This window comes from Artibeus jamaicensis, unplaced genomic scaffold (genome assembly GCF_021234435.1).
Source record: "Artibeus jamaicensis isolate MK-2021 breed Jamaican fruit bat unplaced genomic scaffold, CSHL_Jam_final contig_3230, whole genome shotgun sequence".
Taxonomy (NCBI): Eukaryota; Metazoa; Chordata; class Mammalia; order Chiroptera; family Phyllostomidae; genus Artibeus; species Artibeus jamaicensis.
Genome location: NW_026521764.1, coordinates 3052353 through 3074224, shown reverse-complemented (window position 1 = coordinate 3074224; position 21872 = coordinate 3052353). Strand labels below are relative to the sequence as shown.

Below are 21872 nucleotides of genomic sequence, written 5' to 3'. Positions count from 1 at the left end.
GATCCAGCCATGCTGTCACAAAAAGTAAAATTTCTCTTTTACTGCTGAGTGGTATTCCATTGCGTAAATGTACCACAGCTTTTTATCCACTCATCTGTTGATGGGCACTTGGGCTGCTTAAACGTCAGTGCCAGCATCTGAGTGCTTAGAGGTGCTAAGCTCCCATTGTACCTGAATACTCTCTGAAGTGAGCAGACTGCCAGGTTAGAGGTGGGGTATTCTGGGTGAAGCAGCTGGAAAGACTAACAAGGAAGAGGGTAGGTAACACCTTATGTATTTTGAAATAATTTCAAACTTACCAACAAGTTGCAAGAATAATACAAATAACTCCTATATGTACTTCACCCACATTCGCCATTTTCAATATTTTGCCACATTTATTTTACCTTTGTCTACACATATCCACACGCACGTGTGTTTATTTTTCTGAACTGTGAGAGTAGGACTCCTGTGTCATGCCTTTGTTATGCATTTGTATCATAGTGTACGTTTCCTAAGAATAGGGATGTTCTTGACCGCAGTTTAGTTATGAGATCCAGAGAATTTAGCATTGAAACAGTGCTGTTACCTCTTCTACCTCCTTACTCAAATGTCAGTTATCCCAGTAATGTCCTTTAATAGCACTTTCCTCCTTCAGTACAGGATCTAGTTCACAGGTGGCAGACACGAGGCCCAAGGGCCAACTCTGGCCCTCCACCTTGTTTCTACCAGGGGCAGCGCTGAGCTCCTTGCTCCTAGTTAAGGAGTAGTTACATTTATACAGTCCTAAAATGACATTCGGCGCTTTGATGGCAACCATGAGGCTGGTGTGGTCCCCGGCAAAAATGAGTTTGGCACCCCTGAATCCTAGTCCATCATCTAGTACATGTAATTGTCAAGCTCATTTAGTCCCCTTTCAATGGTAACGGTCCCTCAGCCTTTCTTTCTCTCGAATGAAATTGACACATAGGCCAACTTTTGAAAATAGGATGTTCCTTATTTGGGGTTGTCTGATGTTTCTTCACGATCATACTCAGATTGTCCATCCCTGGTTGGCATACAACAAAAGTCACAGCGTGTCTTTTTCAGGATGTTTTAGATCCCACGTAACACAAAGCCCATCTGGCTGTCATTGGTGATTAATTTTGGTCACCAACCAAAATTAGTTAAGGTGCTGTTTAGTTCCCCTACTGCATAGTTACTGTTTTTACCCTGAGAACCAATTAGCTTTGTTTTCAAACATTTCCAGTTTTAAAAGCAAAACTCAGTAAGAATCTAGAAGTATAGTCAAAATGTCTTGGTGCTAAGTCATAAAGTTATGCAATTTTGTAGTGGGTAGATGCTTAGGAATTGACAAATGTGATTTTAAAAAATTTAATAGAGTTTATTTTTTTAGAGCAATGTTAGGTTCACAGCAGAACTGAGCTTATAAAGCACAGGATTAGCATATACAACCCCTCCCCCCACAGCGTCTCCCACTCTCAGCGTCCCACCAGAGCGCTCCATTTGTCCCATCAGTACACCTACACTGAAACGTCATTGTCACCCAGAGTCCACAGGTTACCTTAGGGCGCCCTCTCGGTGTTGTACATTCCAGGTGTGTGTTTAAAAAGTCAATTTAGAGTGTGCCTTCCCTGCACTCAGAATATCCAGGGCTGTTAGTTTTCTAAGTTCTTTTCTAAGAACTACATCTCTCTGTGTCTTGTTTTTAATCATGCCTCTTCCCTTATTCCTTTTTATAATGATTATATCTTTATAGTTTACTTCACTTTAAGGTCAGCTTTTAACACCATATCAGCGGAGAGAGAGAAACTGAAGCAGCTGATGGAGCAGGACGTCTCGTCCCCGTCAGCCCAGGTCGTCGGCCTGAAGCACGCCCTGTCGTCCGTAAGTGCCACGTCTCTGAACCGAGACACCTGACCACAGGTCCTGGCTCGTGAATTTTCTGTACTTTCCATCTCCATGCTTGCGTTTAAAATTCGTGAGAAAACCAAACAAATTATCTGAATGATACTCTGTCTACCCTTTCATCAGATTTTCTTAAAGACCCAGACTAAGCCTACCCCAAATCTTAGTAGCGAGTATTTCATTGAACATATAAGATACTTCAGGTTTGGTTTCCTCTCTTTGTCTTGATTCTTCTGTTTCTGGAAAGCTTTTGTTGTGTGTCTGTGTGTGTCTGAGAGACATTGGTTTCTAACGCTTACAGAAATCTGACAGTTGGGAGGTGTCTGCACCTAAGACTTCACAGGCTTTGGATGACTTTCCAAACAACAGGCAGTGGAGCAAAATTTTAAATTCCCTCTTATCTTCTCGGCTGCACAGCACCGATTCTGATTACCATTCTTTCAAAAACCTGAAAGTCACAGTGGTACCTCAACACTTGTCATTAATTTGTTCTGGAACTTGTGACCAGTGCTAAAACTGATGAGTACCAAACAAACTTTTCCCATACAAAATTTTCTTTCATGGGGTGTCGTCATGATTCATGCAAGTTCTAGCAAGTGCGACGAGCCCTGAGCAAGCGCCAAGTGCTGAAACTTTTTTTTTCTCGTCAAAATGTGGCGAGTACCAGGTTTGACAAGGTCTGAAGCTGACGAGTACTGGGGTATGGTTGCATCTGATTTGATTTGATAGTACAGAACTCTTAGCTTCCCCCCCACCCTGCCCATGGGTAGAAAAAGATGAACATTTGCATTGAAGGTAATCGTCTGCCTGTGTGACAGCAGAAGAACCCCTGTCAAGTGCCAGATGTTTCTCAGTAAGCCGCTCTGTCTTCCTCTCTCTCTCTCCTTTTTGTTATCTACTCCACTTCATCCTTCAGAAGAGTTAGGCGCCCATGAAAGGCTCCTAGAACTCTTGCTTTGAATGGCTGATGTTCTCTGGCTGCTCCCTTTGTACCTATAAAAAGCTAGAGAACTTTGAAAACAGCATACTTTTTTGCTCCTGCTTTTGTTCCTGCTTTGGATGTCCTATGGTAAAAGGAGAATGTATGTGCACCTGTGAAACTATCATCTGAAGAAATACTGAACTTGCTATGTAGGCTGAGGGAGGGGACATGAATTCTAGGACCTTGCTTTCAGAAGCCAACTGAGAGAACTGGAACATATATCCATTCATGTTCCCTGCCACCATGTTACTGAGAAAGTGGAGTGTGATGTTCCTGGTGTAACGTTAATGGTAAATGCGTCACCAGGAGTACCTAATAAAATACTTCGGGAATATTCACTCAGTTGAACATTCCAAGTATGTTCCCTTTGAAAGAAGTAGGAAATAATGTGGACTGACTTCATGTATAGAGTTGTAATGATGTCTGCCTTGAGGAGCTCTGGGGTCTTCAAGGTCAAAGATAGAAACACCACCTTTGGACTGTAGTGACCAGCCTCACACTGGTCACTAACTTGGTTGGAGAGAAGCAAGGTGGTTCTTTTTTTTTTTTTTTAAGTTTATTTACTGGTAAAAAGGCATTTATTATTGTTCCCAGTAGGTTTGCTTTCAGTGCTTTTAGAAGGTACCTCACTCTTATGGGCTAAGTCCCTTTCATTGTGGTCTTCCTCTGCCCTGCCCTCTCTGCTTGGAGGTCTGGCCCCTCTCGGTGATCTGCTTGGCCAGCAGAGCCATTGAGATGCCTTTGGCCATGGTATCCAGGCCAAAGGCATCATTACCTTCACTAAAGGATTCCCTCTCACGCCTATTCAGGATCATGGAAACTTGAGCTGCGTCAGAACAATTCTGTCCTTTTTGTCTTGGGTCCCCGACAGAGTGGTCTCGGGGCTCTCAGACTGTATGTGTTGTGCTGTATGTGCAGTCTTGACATTTTTTCTTGTTCTGCCTGTAGCTTGCAAAGGAAAAGGAAGCTAGTGAAATAACACATTTTTGAAGCCGTAGTAAGATTCTAGCCACTTATACTAAGATACCAGTGACACACTGGCCAAAATAAAGTGTAGAGATCGTGGCTACACGTAACGATTTCTGTTCTGCGTATTTAAGAAACTTTTACTCGGGGTTTCCTAAATGATTTTTGAGAATTTCCCAATAACCCATTCCGTCCACGGGCACTAACAAATAAAACCAAAATCCCTGCTCGAGCCCCTGGCCATGGATTAGGCAGGGCCACAGGCTTCTCTTTTTCTCAGCAGGTAGACCTGCGTGTGGGCCCTGGTGCGGGGGAGGCCCCGAGGAGCCTGGGAGAGCATGGGGAAGACGGGCGGGGAGGGTCTGTGTGCAGGCAGCGAGGCGCTGATCTTGGGAGTGTCTGCAGAATGGCCAGGGACTTGTTCCCTCCCAGAGACAGAGCCCTTGGAGAAGGGTTGGTCAAGAAGCATGAAGGAAACAGCTTCCTTTACAGTCTGGCCAGTTCCTTCCTGCGTGGGGGGTTGGAGTCGGAAGTCAGAGCAGCCCAGGGGGAGATAAAGGAGGCCAGGGGTGGGCAGACATGTGCTCCCATCTCACCCTGCCCCCCGTTGCCAGGGCCCTGGCTCTTAGCCCTTATCCAGGTAAGTGAGTTGTTTTTTTAATCAAATATTTTAATCATAAAGAATGAATACAACAATCAATGCCTATAATGGGGAACAATAAAATTAATCCTTCACAAAATTCTACTTTCTAAGATTCAATTCAACTGGTGTGATAATTAAATAACATTAAAATATGGCCAATCATAAGGGGTGAGAGAAGCATCTTTTCTGAAAGATGAAAGAAGCTTGGGATGATTTGGGACTGACTTACACAAAGAGGCCACAGCAGCCCTCTGTATCCACAGGTTCCACATCCATGGATTTAACCAACCCAGGATAGAAGATATCCTTTAAAAAACATGCTATGTTGTCACTGAGCTCTGCTGTGTAGTTGGGCCTATGATGGTCGCGGTGGTTGTGATGGTTGGGTCTGTACTGAACATACACAGATGTTTTTCTTGTCATTATTCCCTGAACAATACAGTATGACCGTATACTGTTTACATAGCCTTATATTGTATTTAGCATTATAAGTAATCTGGAGACACTTGAAAATATACGAGAAGATTTTATGAAAGGGACTTGAGCATCCGTGGATTTGGGTATCGGTGGAGCCCCAGAGCCAGCCCCCTGGGGGCACCGAGGGACACTGTGGACACAGCTGGGAAACCACTGGTCAGAATAAGAGCTGGAGGTGTTTGTGATTTCCTTCCCCGTCAGAAAGAAAGCCTTCCTAACAGCCCCTCCTCCCGTCCCTGGAAGTGGGACTAGAGAAGGGCCGCTGCGGCCAGAGTTCACTATCTTCCATCCCCGGGCGGCTCAGGACCGGGTTCTGTTGGGTGGCACTCCAGGAGAGAAGCCCAGGAAGGCCCCCCCAGGGCTCTCGCCCTGGGCCCACTGCGGTGCTTTTCTGAAACACTATTTTTAACATGTTCCAGGCCCTAGCACAAAACACAGACCTTAAAGAACGCTTATGCAGAATCCATGCCGAGTCTCTGCTGCTCGACCCCCCGGTGGCTGCCAGGCCGGCGGACAGCCTGGCAGAGGTGGGTAAGGCTTCTCCTCCGCTGACGTCTCTGTGGGGCCCCCGCCTCCCCCCGGAGGGCGGCTCGCGCCCACCACTGTGCCCACGGCGGCCCGGGGGCCCAGGCCTTCCTGACTCTGCTGCTACCTGCACGTGGAAGCCTGCTTTCCCCCCAGAACTCTTCTTCCCTTCGTGTTTCGTTCCCCATTTTTCTCCTGAGTATCCCCCCCATTCCAGAGAGGTGACTGCCGCGGGAACTGTGGAGAGGGGAACGTTTGCCCCTCTCACTTCTGGGGGAACCCCAGTGTCCCTGACCTGCGTTTCCCGGGTCCCTGCCGGCATCTGTGCCTCCTCTGTGAGGCCCGCTCTCTCTCTTCTCGGCTGTTCCCTTCTTCCTTTCCTGTGGTTTTCCCTCTTCTTTCCTTTTAAAAGCACAGCCTTACCCTCTGAAGGGAACGATGCTATTACTACAGTTGAAGGGTTTTGGCCAATTAATAGTCCCTTAAAAATGTCTTTTCTCAGGACTTGAGGTGTTAATCTAAAATACTCTTTGAATGTGTTTGCAACAAGAAATTTCAGAAAAATACAAATGAGTTGCTTGAGAAATGGAAAAAGGTAATTAGGGTTAAAACTGCTTTCAGCTATCTCTTGCATTTCTAGGCCTGCCTCAGGCATGCTAAATATTTTATTCACAAATTTATTAGACTGAGTGCATTTCAAATAAAAAAATGAGGAAGGTAACATACAAGGTGCATGTGTGTACATTTTAAAAGGAGTTTCTCATACTTAATCTGTCTTTCTCCTTTTCCTGTCCTCAAAGAAAACAAAACCTCACACATCCCTTGGCCCCCGGGGAAGCTGTGGTGTGACGATGAGGACAGGCTGAAATGGGCCAGTGCACAGCCCGCCGCGCCCAGGGGCCCAGGGGCCTTCGGGGCCGTTGGAAGCACAGGCCGTGATGTGCTGACTGGTGGGACCCTCTCTTCTGATGAGGGAGGTGCCTTCTCTCCACAGAGCTCACAGGCCTCTCGTTACTTCTGAGACCAAGACTTGGTTGTCTGTGAAATCCCTCTGCACATTCGCTCCCCACAAGAGAGCTTTTCCATCATTCTGGCCCAGACTGAGATCCAGTCTCCTGCAGGCTTGAGCACCTCCACGTTACCTGGGGCGGCCTTCGCTGGAGGCCCGCGCCAAGAAATAAGCAGGTTAGAAGAGGCTCAAAACTCAAGGCGCGGGAAATGGATTATTCAGTCAGTTGGATGGCACAGCACAAAAGCAATTTGGAAAGCAGTTGACATCTCCCATTGCACGCTAAAATGAATCACCGGTGAATTAGAGTTAAATATAAAAATTCAAACTGAAAAGTATTGATTTAAGTATTTATCAAAGGGCTTAGAGTAGGGAAGACTTTCTAACTGTGGAAGCAATAGGAACAATTACAAAAGAAAAGTTGACTGGATTTGGCTATTGTTTTTCCTAGGGGGGAAAAATGGTGTGTGTGAAAAAAATAATGCATATGATAGAGTAGGAAAAATATTTTCAGTGAATAATGACAAACTTAGCTAATGCTAAGTAGATGGTAATGTATTTAATGCCTAAATCATTAATAAATAATAGCAAGCAACTTAAGACTCCAACAAGTAAATGTGAAAAAAGGTATAATTCATCAAAAACCCTAAATACAGATAATTTTTTGAAAACTTTTAATTTGGTAATAGTTATAAATTCACAGGAATTTGTAAAGAAATGCAGAGGGAGGGCTCATGTACCCTGACCCAGCCTCCTACAAAACTAACATCTCTACACGTATATTTTGAAAGGAAAAAAGTTCAACCTAATTCTTAACAGATGAATGGCAATTAAAATAATTTGATTAGCACAAAATATGTCTAAAGTATTTGGTGGCCTTATGGATATAGAGAAAATAGAGGTTTTCTTACTTGTTGATGTAATTAGGTAATGTATATTTTGCCTTAAACGTTTTAAAGAATTCTTCTGAGAACTGATTTTAAGGAGTAATGAAATGTTATCAAAGACCCATTTGCAACCATGTTCACCATCTTTACAAACTGGACAACACCCTTAATTTCCAATGAAGGAAATGGTTCTCTGTGGCACACAATTCAAGTAAAATGATGTCTATCAGCTGAAGTTTGTTGTCTCCAAGAACTCTAACAGCCTGGGGAAAAGCTCACAGTATAATAATGTTGAGGGAATGTGACAGACCACCCAGCACTTTGTGCAGTGCGATCCCAACTTTTCAAACTTCAAAAAATCCATATACAAATATTTTAATACAAAAAACATACCAACAGATTAGTAGGAGCCACATGTGGGTGCTGAAACTTGATGCGATATTTATTTACTTTTTGTATTGTCTATTTTGAACACATTGCTTTTATCTTCAAAAGAAAAGTTAATTTTGAAAATAATTATTATGATGCAGTATTGTTTGGGGGAAGTTTATAAAATTAGGTAGATATTACTGTTATTTCAAAGCAAAACTATATGTATAAAAAGGATTATAGAGAAATGTATCAAAACAGTTACCGTGGTTGTTTTAATGGGCTGGGACTCTGTGTTTCCTTTCTTCCCTTCTCTCTGTTTACCTATCCTTTCGTAATGTAAAAAAATAGATAAACAACTCCTGCCCTACAGACTTCGGGGGATGCTATTTAATTGAACTGACTAGATTAATATTTTTTTATTATTGTTCAAGTACAGTTGTATCCAGATTAATATTTTAACACATGAGGCCCTGTGTTGTACAAGACCCTGTGAGTTCAGTAGGTATTTATAGGAAGCAGCCAAGAAATCCTTCTGACGCATCAGTCTAGGCGAAAGGTAGAGCGAGCGTGAGTGACTGGTAATAAATTAATGAGTAGAACAGGTAAATAAATCATTAGGGTCTTATGTGGCAATGGCACACCAAAGGCAGGACAACTCTGCTGCTTCGGCAAGCGTTCGGGGAGCTCCGTTACTCACCACCGTGTCTCCTCTTGTGAGGAGGGAGGCCTTTGGTTCGCAAGTGACAGCAGAGGTGCTTATTTACAGGTCCTACTATGATCTCTCTATCAGGGTAGAGAAGAAGCATGCTTTTCAGAAACCTGTATGGAAAGCCCTGGCTGGTGTGGCTCAGTGGATTGAGCACGGGCCTGGAAACCAAAGAGTCGCTGGTTCGATTCCCAGTCAGGGCACATGCCTGGGTTGTGGGCCAGGTCCCCAGTAGGGGACACATGAGGGGCCACTATACATTGACTTTTCTCTCCCTCTCTTTCTCTCTCCTGTCCCCTCTGTCTAAAATTAAATAAAATTTTTTTTAAAAAGCTGTGGTATGGATATTAACATGGGTGGGATCTTTCAATGAATACCTTGGGTCTACTGTCTTAGGAAGAAACCAAGAGGAAAGGAGACACGTTTAAATGTGTTCCTGGAGTAAATGAAAATGTGTTCCTGGAGTAAAAATGAAATGTGTTCTTCATTTCATTAAGAGACCACTTGCCCTTTATTAATTAGGAAAACCTGCTGTGGCCCTCCTGTTTTATCATCCTCATTATGGGTATAATTTGTTTATGAGGCTGAGAAGCATGTTCTGAACTTGTAAAACTTCTGGGAAAGACAAAATCTACTGCAGAAGCCGCTCCTTTGTCAGCCCAGTGAGAAATGGGAACTATTGGGAAGTTCAGGGCAACAATCTTCTCCATTCGGGAGGAATCGAATCCTCGTGTCCTGAGTCTGTGCTCATTCCTAAAGGTCAAGCCAGGTGTCACCTCTTCAGGGAAGCCCTCTCCACACCAGGAGTCCCCCGACAGACTCAATCTCACCTTCCTCTTCACCTCCAGAATCTTCATATTCCACGGTCTTGGTTTTGTGTACTGGATGCGGTCTCTGCCAAGCTCATTCAGGCCAGAAACCTGGTCTTACCCATCATCATGTCCCTCCATGGCCAGCACAAAGCAGTTGCTCAATTTGTTGAGGCAAATTGAGTTTTCACTTACAGCTTGAATAAAAAGCACATTCCCTAGTGCACAGGTGGCAAACACAAGGCCTGCGGGCCAAACCCAGCCCTCCACCTTATTTTATCCGGCCCAGCACCTTGTTTCTACCCGGCGGCAGCACCAGGCGTTTGCTTAACAGTTAAGGAGTAGTTACATTTATACAGCCCTAAAGTTACATCCAGCCCCTTGAAGGCAACTGAGAGGCTGGTGTGGCCCCTGGTGAAAATGAGTTTTTGCCCTGGTGGGAAAGTCTAGAGCCTAAGCCCAGTGAAGAAGGGGATGGAGAGCCAGGCCAGATGAGAAAATCGAGATATTCTGTTGTGTTATTTGTGTGTAGTGGCTTCTGAAGGGAACCGGGAGTTTCTTTGCCTCGAAGAGTCGTTGTGGTCAGAGAGGGACAGAAAAGAGTTTATCTCATTCATCCATGAATAATGAATGATCTGCCGCCAGGGGCACGTCTGGACCAAAACACACTGTTCATTTGCCAACGGACGGCTCAAAAGCAGCAGGTTGGCTCAGTGAACATGTGCGGCAGAGCAAAGCTCCATCACTCTGAACCAGCCCCGCAAATACATGCATTCAGTACAATTCAGAAGAAATTTTAAACATCCTGCAGTGGCAGAAAATAAGAGGATGTGATTCAGAGAGCGTTGGGATTTTTTTCTCTAACGTGGAGCACAGACTGACTTGGACAGTCTTTTTCTGCTTTGAGTTTGCTCATGTGCCTGAGCAGCTATGTGCCTGTATGTGAGGTGCCCCTTTGGAGGAGACCTTCATTTTTCATTTTATTTTGTGTGAGGCTTGTTTCTCCTCCACTCTGGAGCTCACCTCTGCTTTGAGCTGCTTGTTCGCATGGGCCTGCGACCTTGCATATCGTGCAACAAAATCAGTTGTTTATTTTACTGCTCTTGAGACTGTTTCTAAATATACGTATTTTTGTTTTTGTGTTCAAAAGGAAAACTCCACAGATGACAACCGACCTCTGGTCCATCAGCTTTCCAACGAGAGTCGACTCTCCATCACTGACTCCCTTTCAGAGTTTTTTGATGCCCAGGAAGTTCTGTTATCTCCAAGCTCTTCAGAAAATGAGGTATGAGCACTGTTTTCAGTTAGGTGCCTCAGAATCTCTCTGGTCGCTTTACCCATTCTCTTGATGCCCGTATTTAGAAACACTAAACTCAATTGCTGCTTTCTACTATTATACTCTGAGGATCTGCTTATAACTCATACCCTCCAAAACACAAAAGGATACAAGGTCTTAGGGAAAAAAGTTTATAAAAGTAGGTGTTGGGCACTTCCTTATTTCTGTTGCTTGATTTGTTATCCCTCTTTTCAATTATAGGTTAATCATTTTGACTCTTAGCTATTCGACGTACTACTTCTATTACAGGGCCAGAAATTATGTATTTTTTATCATTGAATTTGATCTATATTCATTTATAACACACAATTATTATATTATTATACTGTTGTAATGTGGTTATTATAATAACTTATAATGTATAACAATATTGTTTTAAGTTGATGCATAAAAACATACTTTCTTGAATAGGTGGTATCATAGTTGGCATTGCTGTGTATGAGTGTATTGGTAGTTTTACCCCTTCAGTACAGATGCACTAATTTTGTTTATTAATTTCCATAGAAGATTCTTTTTTCACAAATAGTTCAAAGATAAATTGTAACTCATTCTACCCAAACACTAAAAAATTCTGAAAATGCAGCCTAAATTAATAAGAATTTTAATAACACCTAATATGTTGAGTTTACCTGTGTTTTCCTTGTGAGAACGAGTCAAGAAAGTTTGAGGATTTTAATAGCAGGTGTTTGCTGTGAACACCTCCTGTGCAGACAGGTGTATGGGCCTGAATAAAAAGAGCATCCAAAATTAGGTCTCTAGGTTTGCAATGTGGATTCGAACTGTTTGATGATTTGGAGTAAATGTTTTATGAATATCTGGCTCATTTACTCTCACTTAAGGTTTATTATTTCTTCTTTCTCATAGGTTTCTGAGGATGATTCCTATGTCAGTGACATAAGTGATAACCTTTCCTTGGACAATCTCAGTAATGATTTAGATAATGAGAGACAAACTGTGGGTAAGATTTAAATTAATTGATCTCTAAAAGTTTGGATATTTTGGGGATACTAATAAACATATGCCAATTATATAAATCTCAAAGATTAATGCAACAGATTAATCTCTTATATGGTCATTCTTTCTGCAAACAGAATATAACTTTTTGTCTTTAGTTTCTAGTGGTTTTTAGAATTTAGGAATTTTATAGGGCGTATATAGTAAAAGCTTTCTTGTGAGTAGTAATTTAGCTTCAGATTCTTTAAGATAACACATATGAAAGTAATAAACTTATATCTCCAAGAAGTGGGGGCCCTCAAGTTATCCTAAGATGTTCATTTATTACTGGTTGATCCCAGGGGTAGAAATGATGCCCAGGAAATGTTGTTCGAACCATGGGGTACCTAGAGTATCTGGCTATTCCCAAACAGCTCTGATTCAGCAGTTCCGTGAGCAGACTAAGTCTGTTTAGCAAGGTGCCCTTAGGAGGGATCTGCCCAGTGGACAATTCTATGCAAGAGTACTGTAGCATCATATACTACCAGTCTTGGTACATTGTGTGCCTTGGATATCTAGGTTTGTCTATGCTATGCATTGGATACCCAGAGCACCACCTTTTTCTCATCTACATGGAGGACAGGGGCTGGGTCAGGTCCTTCTTGATATTTCAGTGCTTCCCAGCTCAGTAAGCATGTGTGAAATATGAGGATTTTGAGTTGTTAGCTAAATGCCAATGAGCCTACTCTTTGGGGACCACAAGAAAGGCAGGTCATTTTACCACCCTCTGGAACAGAACGCCCTTTTGACATCCCAGCTGCTGGAAGTCAGTCAGATGCTCATTAGGCTCTATCTTGCTTGAAATGTTTCTGGAAAGATGAATCTTTTGGTGGAAAAAGTCTAAGAATCAATCAGTGGTTCAAAGCAGAAGACTGATACCATTAGGAGCTACTTGCTTTCAAGAAAAACAAGGTGAATTTAAAAAACATCACTTAGTCCCTTGCCATATAGCACATGCACTAAAATGGAATTCACACTGTGGATGGCGAAGACCAACAACTGAAGAAGTCCTCTTTGAGGCCTTAGGAAGGGGTCCAGGGGTTCAGAGGTCAGAGTCCAGAACAGGGGACTTGCCCTTGAACCTAAAACCACAGCTGTGCTGAGTTGACACCAGCCAGGAACAGCATCTAAGGGGTTAAGGTTGGTTTTCTCTACCTTATCCACAGCCATTTGACTAGAATGCGGACCAGTATTGCCTCCAACAAACAATGGGCTTAACCCAGCTTTCCGCTTTGGCAGTATTTGGAAACAAAAATAAATGCCCTCCAGTTGCTGAGGAAGATTAAATTTCTAAACATCAGTGTTCTACTGAAATGACTGGATACAGAAATAACTTGCAGGGGAGAATAATGGGGGGGACAGAATGGGGACAACTGTCATTGAAGAATGATAGAAAAAGAAATAACTTTTGCACCTATGACACAGGTTTGCCTACAAAAGGAAATAGGACGGGATCAAGGCCTTGATAAATAATTATTCTAGAATTTCTCTGAGCTCATTTTAAATGCTAGGCATTTGGAGTGCTTTCTATTAACCCCCCAAAATCACACAGGAGCTGCACCACGTGGGTGCTGTGGGGAGGTTAGTCATTAGGAATCAGATTCAGGGGCAAGATTTCCTTGGTTAACTCCAGCTCTGCCTCTCACTGGTTATATGTTCTAGGGCAAGGACTTAACCGTTCTGTACATCAGTTTCTTCATTCATAAAGTGGGAATAACAGTAGTGTTTACATCAAGAGGTTGTTATCAAGAAGAATAGGTGAGATAGCCGTGACTGGTGTGGCTCAGTGAATCGAGTGCTGGCCTGTGAACCAAAGGGTCACTGGTTTGATTCCCAGTCAGGGCACATTCCTGGGTTGTAGGCCAGGTCCCCAGTAGGGGGAATATGAGAGGCAACCACACATTAATGTTTCTCTTCTTCTTTTCCTCCTTCCCTTCCCCTCTCTCTAAAAATAAATAAGGAAAAATAAATAAATAAATAAATAAATAAATAAATAAATAAACTTATTTATTAAATAAGTCTCCTTATTTAAATTCTTTAAAAAAAAGAATAAGTGAGATAATGTATACAATACTTAGGAGACTTGTTGGCGAGGGTAAAAGCTAGATATGTATTAGCCATTAGTAATAGTTGTAGAGTGTTCTTTCAAATTTAGATTAGTTTAAGAAAATAATTTGAAATTGCATGAAACAGCTAGATCAGGAACAGAACCATAGAAATGAAGATCACATGGAGGGTTAGCAACAGGGGAGTGGGAGGAAGAGAAGGGGGGAGAAGGTACAGAAAATAAGTAGCATAGATGGTAGGTAGAAAATAGGGGGGAGGGCAAGAATAGTATGGGAAATATAGAATCTAAAGAACTTGAGACACATGGTCATAATCTAAAGGGGGGAATGGTGGGGGGAGGGGTGTGCAGGGGGAAGGGGAATGAAGGGGGAAATAGAACAACTGTAATGGCATAATCAATAAAATATAGTTTAAAAAACTGTTTTAAAAAACTGTGATTGTTTGCAGCTATTTACTTGTGTAAGTCAGATTTTTGCCCACGTTGAACCATGAAAACAAATCCCGCCATTCACTGGATGCTTAGATAAACATAATACTGCAAAATCGGACCCCAGTTTCGTACCTTTCTGTTCATCAAAGCAGCTGCTTTATTCAGAGTGATTGGCTTTATAAAGAATAACTGTTAGATACTTATGTTTAACAAATAAATATATTCAAATATGATCAACTCACCACTTTCTCATAAGGTGGTGCAATGTAAAAGATTTCATTTGAAAATAGGGTCTGTTGGGTTGGGAAAAGAATTCCTGAGCACGAAGCAATGGAAGCTGTCATGAGGGAAAAGATTGATAGAGGCATGAAACACAACATGCAAATGCTTCATTCATCAAGAAACCACTGGACCAAGCTGAAAGCAAATGTCAAATGGGGATTAAACTGTCAAACAAATATAAAAACAAAGAATTATGTCTTAATGTATAAATAGAAAAGCAGATGATTCAGAAAAGAAGACCACCGTAGGAAACTTCCAAACCACAGTAGGAAATTTCTAAGCAGAATGTAAAAGCAAGAAGACATCACCGTCCACCTTACAATTTGCCAAAAATTAAAGCATACGATGACAAGCCTGAGAAGCCCCCGGGGTGGGGGACAGTCACACAGGCTGCGGGTACATGGGGGATTGATACAGCCTTTTTGAGGAGCCCTCTGGTCACATGACTCAAGAGTCTAAAAATGTTCATGGTTTTTGGCACAGTAATCCCAGTTCTATATTTCCTATGAAAATAGTCAGATAATCAAATATCTAGGAATATGAACACTCACTCCTTTGTTGCATCATAGCGAAACATTGCTATAAATCCAAGGCCAACAGTAGAGGGCTAGTTCATTCAACTGCGGTGCAATAGCATAGCATTTTATTTACAGTCATTAAAAAGGATGTTTTAGAAGAATTTTGATGAGCAGGGACACATACTTATGTTAACTAAATAAGCAGGACAGAAATCTAGACAGACAATATGAATTATATCCATGGCGAAAATACTCCAAAATATAAATCACTATTATTTCTGGGTAGTGGAATAATGGAAGACTTTTATTTTCTTCATAATTCTCCTTCAATAAACACAATTGATTTTATCAGAATTTAAAGTGATTTTAAAAAAAAGATTTTAAAAGTTGTTTTTTTAAATCAGAATTTGAAGTGCTCTTTAAAAAGAGTTTAACAGTAAAAACAGTAACCTGCTCTGGGTGTACAAATTCAGTTCCCAGTTTTATTATAAATGCGTGTGTAGCTACGAGGAACTAGCTTTTGAATAGGAGCTTGAAGACATCTCTCTGAATGTAGTCCATGAGTTTTAGTGTATTTAATTTTTGTTACTTAATTTAGTTATGCAGAATTCTTTTTATCTTATGACTTTCCATCATATTCTGAATAACTGATTAATAGTAAAACTGAGTATTTTTTCAGGTAAGGTTTTCTTTATAGATTTTTTTAAAATAATGAAATAAAGTGAAAAGACTCATAAGACAACCATGGCTTATTTCCCTCTCAGAGCCGGTTCTCAGAAGTGGTGGGGAAGCCAAGTCCAAAAGAAGAACTTGCTTGCCGGCGCCCTGCCCCAACACCAGCAACATCAGCGTGTGGAACATCCTGAGAAATAACATCGGGAAGGACCTGTCCAAAGTGGCCATGCCGGTGGAGCTGAACGAGCCACTGAACACGCTGCAGAGGCTCTGCGAGGAGCTGGAGTACAGCGAGCTCCTGGACAAGGCCGCTCAGCTCCCCGACCCCCTGGAGAGGATGGTGAGGACTCCGCCTGCCCACTGCGCCACACTCACCAAGCCAGCACGGGCAGAGCCAGAGCCAGGGCCCCAGTCCCCTCTGGTGTTCCTTGGGATTGTTCTTCTGATAGTTCACTTCTCAGTGGCATCTGGTTCCCCTCTGCCTGGCTGCTTTCAGTCACCCTGTCAGGACTCGCCGCCGTGTGGAGGGGAAGGAGGGAGGGCTTCTCTGTGACAGCTGGTGCCTGGGGGTAGTTCCGCTCTGTGGGTCTGTGCGTTGTCTTCCCTGGAGCCTTCAACGGGATTGGTCTGATCAGCCTGGCTAGAAAACACGTCCATCTCAAAGGCTGCCTGGGCATTTATTTTTACTGTCCGGCTGGACAGATTTAATTTCTCAAGCTGTTTTTTTCATCCAGGGTAAATTTCCCTTGAGGATGTTTTTGTTTATTTTTGGAATTGCCCAGGCTCCTAGATTTTCAGAAAATAACACAGAAGAGATTTTCACATAAGAAACCTTCTTCCCCCACCCCTTCCGATTCTATAGAGCTGGAGTTTTGTTGTTGTTGTTTGATTCTATAGAGCTTTTTTTTTTATTTTTAAGCTCATCCTTGGAAAATTCACCTTCTGTTCTCTACTCAGTTACCATTTCCAGTGAAGGGGCTTCCAAGACTTTTTCATCCTTCCCCATCTTGTGGGGGATTCGGTGGTGGTAAGACTGTGGAAAACTCAGCGCTTTCTGCAGCTGTGGCTGACTTTGTTCTTCAGGAATTTCTCTTCCTCTTTTTGCTTCCTCACATTACCTGCTCAACAGTGAGGTCATTCATTCATTGTATGAGAGGCTGGGGCTACCCTGTTTTCCCCCCAAGAGTCCCTGTCCCAGGTGTTCGCTGATTGGCTAAATTGGAGTTGGCACACCCCCTTGGTCTCAGGTCCTGAAGCCACCGCCCTCCACCTGATAGAGGACACCATTCTTTTCTAAATTCTAAGCACTCTGCAATTTCAACCTTAATTAAAGCTTCATTACTTAAGTGATTTAAAGATTGAGGTGAACTCTATTGGGTGAAGAGAGATATGCCTCAGTCATTCCATAGTCTTAGGGGACTTCTCCTATCACAGGCTAATCAGAGCAGGGGAGAGAAACAAGGGCTGTGTCTTTTCAACCTTCTTTGTTGCTCTTCCCCAGAGACTCTCTGGCAAACAAAGGGAAGCAAACAGCTTCCAGGGCAAGTGTTAAAAGTCAGCATCTTTAAAGAAAATTATTGACTTTGAAGATGAAAGTATTCTTAAAGGTGTTTCATGCTTGTGGCAAGTTAGAAACCCTCAGGTTGTTCAGCTGATTGATATGTGTAGTTGACCTTGAGAAGAAGCTTGAGGAAAGGCGGTGCATTCCAGCTCAGGGCATCCTGGGGACAGTATGAGCGGGAAGCTCATCCTGGGGTCCAGTTCACTCCTCTGTGTGGACTCTCTCCTGCTCCAGCCCAAAAGGAGGAGCCTGCATCGTGCCTGCTCCCTCTCTCCCATCTCCCCCGGCGTTATGAACGACACCAGGTTCATTCATACATCTTGTTATATTTTAAACTGTGAAGGCGATTCAGGGTTGCTTCGGCATTTAGCACCGACAGGGTGGCCTTGCTGTTTAACAGGTAACACACGTCTGAGGGAGCAGAGAGAGTACATACCCAGGTTTCCAGGACAAAGACTGACTTGGGCATCATGAATTGGTTTTTGTAAATAATCCAGCTGCTCTGGAGTGTTCTATAGTGTGAGCTGGTAGGAAAGTTATGCAACTGGTGAACATTTATGAAAGGCATTTGGCCTTTTTCCAAAGATAAGAAACCTCATGAAATGTGTTCAGAAGAGGAAACGTGACAGTTGTTACTCAATATTATAAAGGGAATGCTGCTGTTGTATTTAGGTTTAATTTTTGTAGCTGCCCCCATCGACCCCAAAAGACAAAAATAATAATGCATGTTTTGTTACCCCAAATAAAAATGCTGAGACCTCACAGGGAGGGCTGTTTATGAATCTTGCTTATTTCATGTCCACCCCATAGTTTTCCTTTCTTTTCCTTTTGAGCTTCTCCTGTCTCCTCTCCCCAAAGCAGAACTTTTTAAAAGGCACTGTGCTCTGTCCTGTGGCTTGTTGCCCAGGCTTAGGAAATGATGCTCACAGATTTTCTTCTGTCAAAATGAATGTTGAGATTTCTACAGTATCACATTGGGAATGGTGAAACTTAGGATGCTTATTCCTGAATTTTGAGGGAAGTTTGGCTTTTTTAAATGCTCTCCTTCCTCCTCCCCCCACCCCAAAACCTCAGCACGGTATCAGGATTCTCAGATATCGCCAGGTTTAGAGGTGCAGCGCCCAAAATAGTGCAGTTCATGGTAAATATCATCATCTTTTCAAAAGCCTCTGCTAACTTTTAGGCATCAGGACAAACGGGCAGTTCGAAAATGTTTGGTTCATTTGTTTCTGGGGCCACACAGCAAACATTACTTAAGCCCACAGCTTTAAAGTGAAGTTGGTTTGTTTGGTTGTCTTCACACCCGGGAGGAATCTTTGGCTTTCTGAAACAAACCCGTTACAGAGAAATAACTACGTCCTTGCCTCCCTCCCCTTAGGTGTACGTGGCAGCCTTCGCCGTGTCGGCCTACGCGTCCAGCTACTTCCGAGCTGGGAGCAAGCCCTTTAACCCGGTTCTCGGAGAAACGTACGAGTGCGTTCGGGAGGACAAGGGCTTCCAGTTCTTCTCAGAGCAGGTGGGTATACGCCCTTGTTGTTTGTGTACACAGCCTTTTGTCCGCTTACGCTGAAGGAGTTGCTCATGCCTCCCGTTACATGTGCTTTTGAAATATTTATTTTCCCCCTTTCACTAGCTTCAAAGCAACTGAGATGATTACAGTGCTTTTACACACAAAGAGAGGGATCGCGTTCCCTTCCGTGGAAACCTCGCCATCACTCCTGGGCACAAAGGGTACTGGCAATGTGAGCTCCCTCGCTTGGCCACAGCCATTGACAAGGCCTTTCTGTTTGTTCCAAGTCACAGTGAGAGAAAATTTCAGAGTAAAAAGCAGTTGCCCAAACTGCCGTGTAGAGGTTTAAAATGTGTGCCCTCAACTCGCTGCCACCATCGGTCTAGAGCACGAGCGCCCCCATCAGGTTGGGTAGCGCCAAATCAATGCATTGCTCTTGATTTTAAGAATACATTCATGTATGTATGTATTCAGTCGGTAAATACTTCTCGAGCACCGTGTGCCTGGCATTGCTCCAGGGACAGGGAGAATGCAGTGGGGTGGGGGCAGTGGATGCTTGTCCTCGTCTAATGGATGGGCGTACTTCATGCTTACACGGCCTGCGTTCCTTAAGCTTCCACAAGGCTCCTCCCATCTCAGAATTAGTAAAGAATAATGTTCAAGAACAGTATCTCTGGATCCAGACAGCATAGGTTCAAATCCCAGCTCTACCTGTTCCCGAGGTTTGTAACCCGGGCAAGCTGCTCCACCTCCCTGGGCTTCAGTTCCCTCTTGGCGGTGCAGGTGGTGACATGGTGCAGACCTCAGGTGGCCTTGTGAGGGTTAAATGAGATACGCTCTCCAGAGCCCTCAGCCCAGGGTCTGACACATGAAGTAAAAAGTATTACATGCGTGTGTGCTCTTGTTTCTGATGCTTGACGGCATGGCTTGCAATACTATAACATTGGCAACATCCAAAATGCCTGTCAATCAGGAATTGTTTGGCAAAAAAAAAAAAAATGGGTACAAAGATACTGAAAATAAAAATAAAAACCAATTCTCCTCCCTGGTTAAGGCAGTGACTGAACATGTCCAACTGTCATATATCCTTAAATGGCCCCTAGGGACGTTAAATGCAGTTGGTTTGATACATTTCTCTCCTGCTGATTCTTAGAAAACTGAGGGTAAAGGGGCTTGGGTTTTCTAAAATACTATTTTCCTTCCTGTCATGTGCTACCCTCTTTATCAATGGATGTGCATTATGGGGGAAGGAGGGAAAGGGGTGTGGCTGGAGGCCGTGAAGACGGTGCTCCTTGTGACCGAGTTACAGGCAGCGCCCTCTGACACTTGACGGAGAGTGGACCCCCAGCAGTCCCCAACCACCGTGTCTGTGGCTTTCCAGCCCGAAGCTAAAATGAGAAATTAAACACTGATATTGGAGAGGTAGGGGGTTAAATCAGTAGTTAAAGAAATATGGTCATCTGATTCAAATTCATCTGGGTTATTTAAATACTTAACCTAAAATGGGATGAAAATATAATTTGGTTACCATGGCATTATGTGCACTCATGTGAAAAAACAAAGGCCAAAAATAGCCCCAAACTACAGGCGACAATCAGCGGAAGATGAGTGGATATGAGAAACAGTAGTAATGTGAGCTTGTCTAAGCTAAGCTTCAACCCTGTGAGCCCTGACAGGGCAGAGCCAAGTTCAGGGTCTGCCCGCGTGTCTCTTGCGGTGGCCCAGAGAGAGAAAGCGGAGCTCCCGGGCACATGCGCACAGAGATGGAAAGAGCATTACGTAACTTAGTCTTCAATTCCACGAAATGGATCCCAAGGAAATCAGCAGGACAGAGGTCTGGGCATTGTTAGTGGCGTAGGGTGTGCCGGGTATAATGTAGACCTGCTTTCAAATGCCAAGTCCACCCTTTGCTCTGCGCGGAAAGGCCTTGTATTAGTGGCTTAAATTTCCAGAGCCTCAGTTTTCTTTTTTCTTAAGGATTTTATTTGCTTATTTTTAGAGAGAGGGGAAGAAAGGGAGAAAGAGGGGGAGAGAAACATTAGTCTGTTATTGCCTCTCGTGTGCTCCCCCACTTTTGATCCCCACTGTTGATCTGGCCCATAACCCAGGCAGGCATGTGCCCTGACTGGGAATCGAACTAGTGGCCTTTTAGTCCTCAGGCTCTTTGGTTCACAGGCCAACACTCAATCCACTGAGCCATACCAGCCAGGGCTCAGTTGTTTCTTTATAAACTAGAAGTGCTAATGCTAGCTCATAGGTAGCAGTAAGGCTTAAGTGAACTTGTAATACACTGCTATATGGAGTATTGTTGCACTAAGGATAATACATGTTCAGCACATAGTTACTGCTCTTATATTTAGAGGCCACTTTTAAAATCTTTTTAAATATACAGTGTTAAGAAGAGTAAGAGGAGTGTTGAAATAAGATATACTGTATCCGTGCTACTCACTCAAGTGCTTTGAACGGGGCCTACCTAGCTAATGTCACTCACTGGTGTGTCTCTGACAGACAGCCAGCACAGGGCAGCCAAGGGTCCTCACAGCCGGCTTCGCCGGGGTGATGCCACCCACCCCGATCATGGTGGAGCCACCTCCTGTGTCTGGAATTTAGCCTCATAGCCTTAGATGGTTAGTTCTTCTAAAATGCCCCAGAACGAATGCGTCTCTCAGAGACGGAGCCACACCGAGGTTACGAGAGACTGATGCGTGAACTACTGTGTTGCTCTGCGCACTCACTATGAAAAGCAGACCTGCCGCGGGGCCCAGCGGCTTCGTCAGCACAGCCAGGCACACTTTCCCAGAGACAGATCCCTCGGGAAGCTGAAACTGCAATCATGAGGTGCCTGTGGTGAGAGAGAGGTGGCTGTTTAAGTCAAGGGGCCAGACCGCCCACTTGCCTCCTCCAGCCCAGGAGACACTGAACCTTCCCGGAGATGGCACGACCCTGCCCTCGCCCTGTGTGTGCAGGTGATTGACTTTGGCTTTCAGAGCTCAGGGGCTGCTTTGTCTTCTTGCACCTCTACCATGAGTAGAGGTCGCTGAGTGACTAATATAATAAGCTGGGGAGGGCCCCCACATTAACATTTCGGGGGTGGAATTTATTCTAACAAGGAAGGACGTTGATGGAACTCGTATCTCCAAGTGAAAGGAACTGGGAAGTAAGAAGAGTAACTCGGCTTTTCCACTGTCTTTTCTGGACGTCAAAAAGCCATGTCGGTGCCTTTCCTCCAAGCCGTGG

At 43.6% G+C, this 21872-nt stretch overlaps 1 protein-coding gene across 6 annotated transcripts in view; it reads left to right on the top strand.

The window, feature by feature from the left end:
* The window catches only part of OSBPL3 (oxysterol binding protein like 3), a 157701-nt gene that overhangs the window by 114880 nt on the left and 20949 nt on the right, over window positions 1-21872 (top strand). For 4 of the 6 annotated variants that reach the window (XM_053663607.1, XM_053663605.1, XM_037126582.2 and 1 more), the window contains 6 exons: window positions 1739-1866; window positions 5375-5482; window positions 10414-10548; window positions 11464-11557; window positions 15654-15904; window positions 18504-18641. In XM_053663607.1, coding sequence (XP_053519582.1) covers window positions 1739-1866; window positions 5375-5482; window positions 10414-10548; window positions 11464-11557; window positions 15654-15904; window positions 18504-18641 — 854 coding nt within the window. The remainder of the gene's footprint in view (window positions 1-1738; window positions 1867-5374; window positions 5483-10413; window positions 10549-11463; window positions 11558-15653; window positions 15905-18503; window positions 18642-21872) is intronic. The other 2 variants (XM_053663609.1, XM_053663608.1) reach the window with 1 other exon arrangement.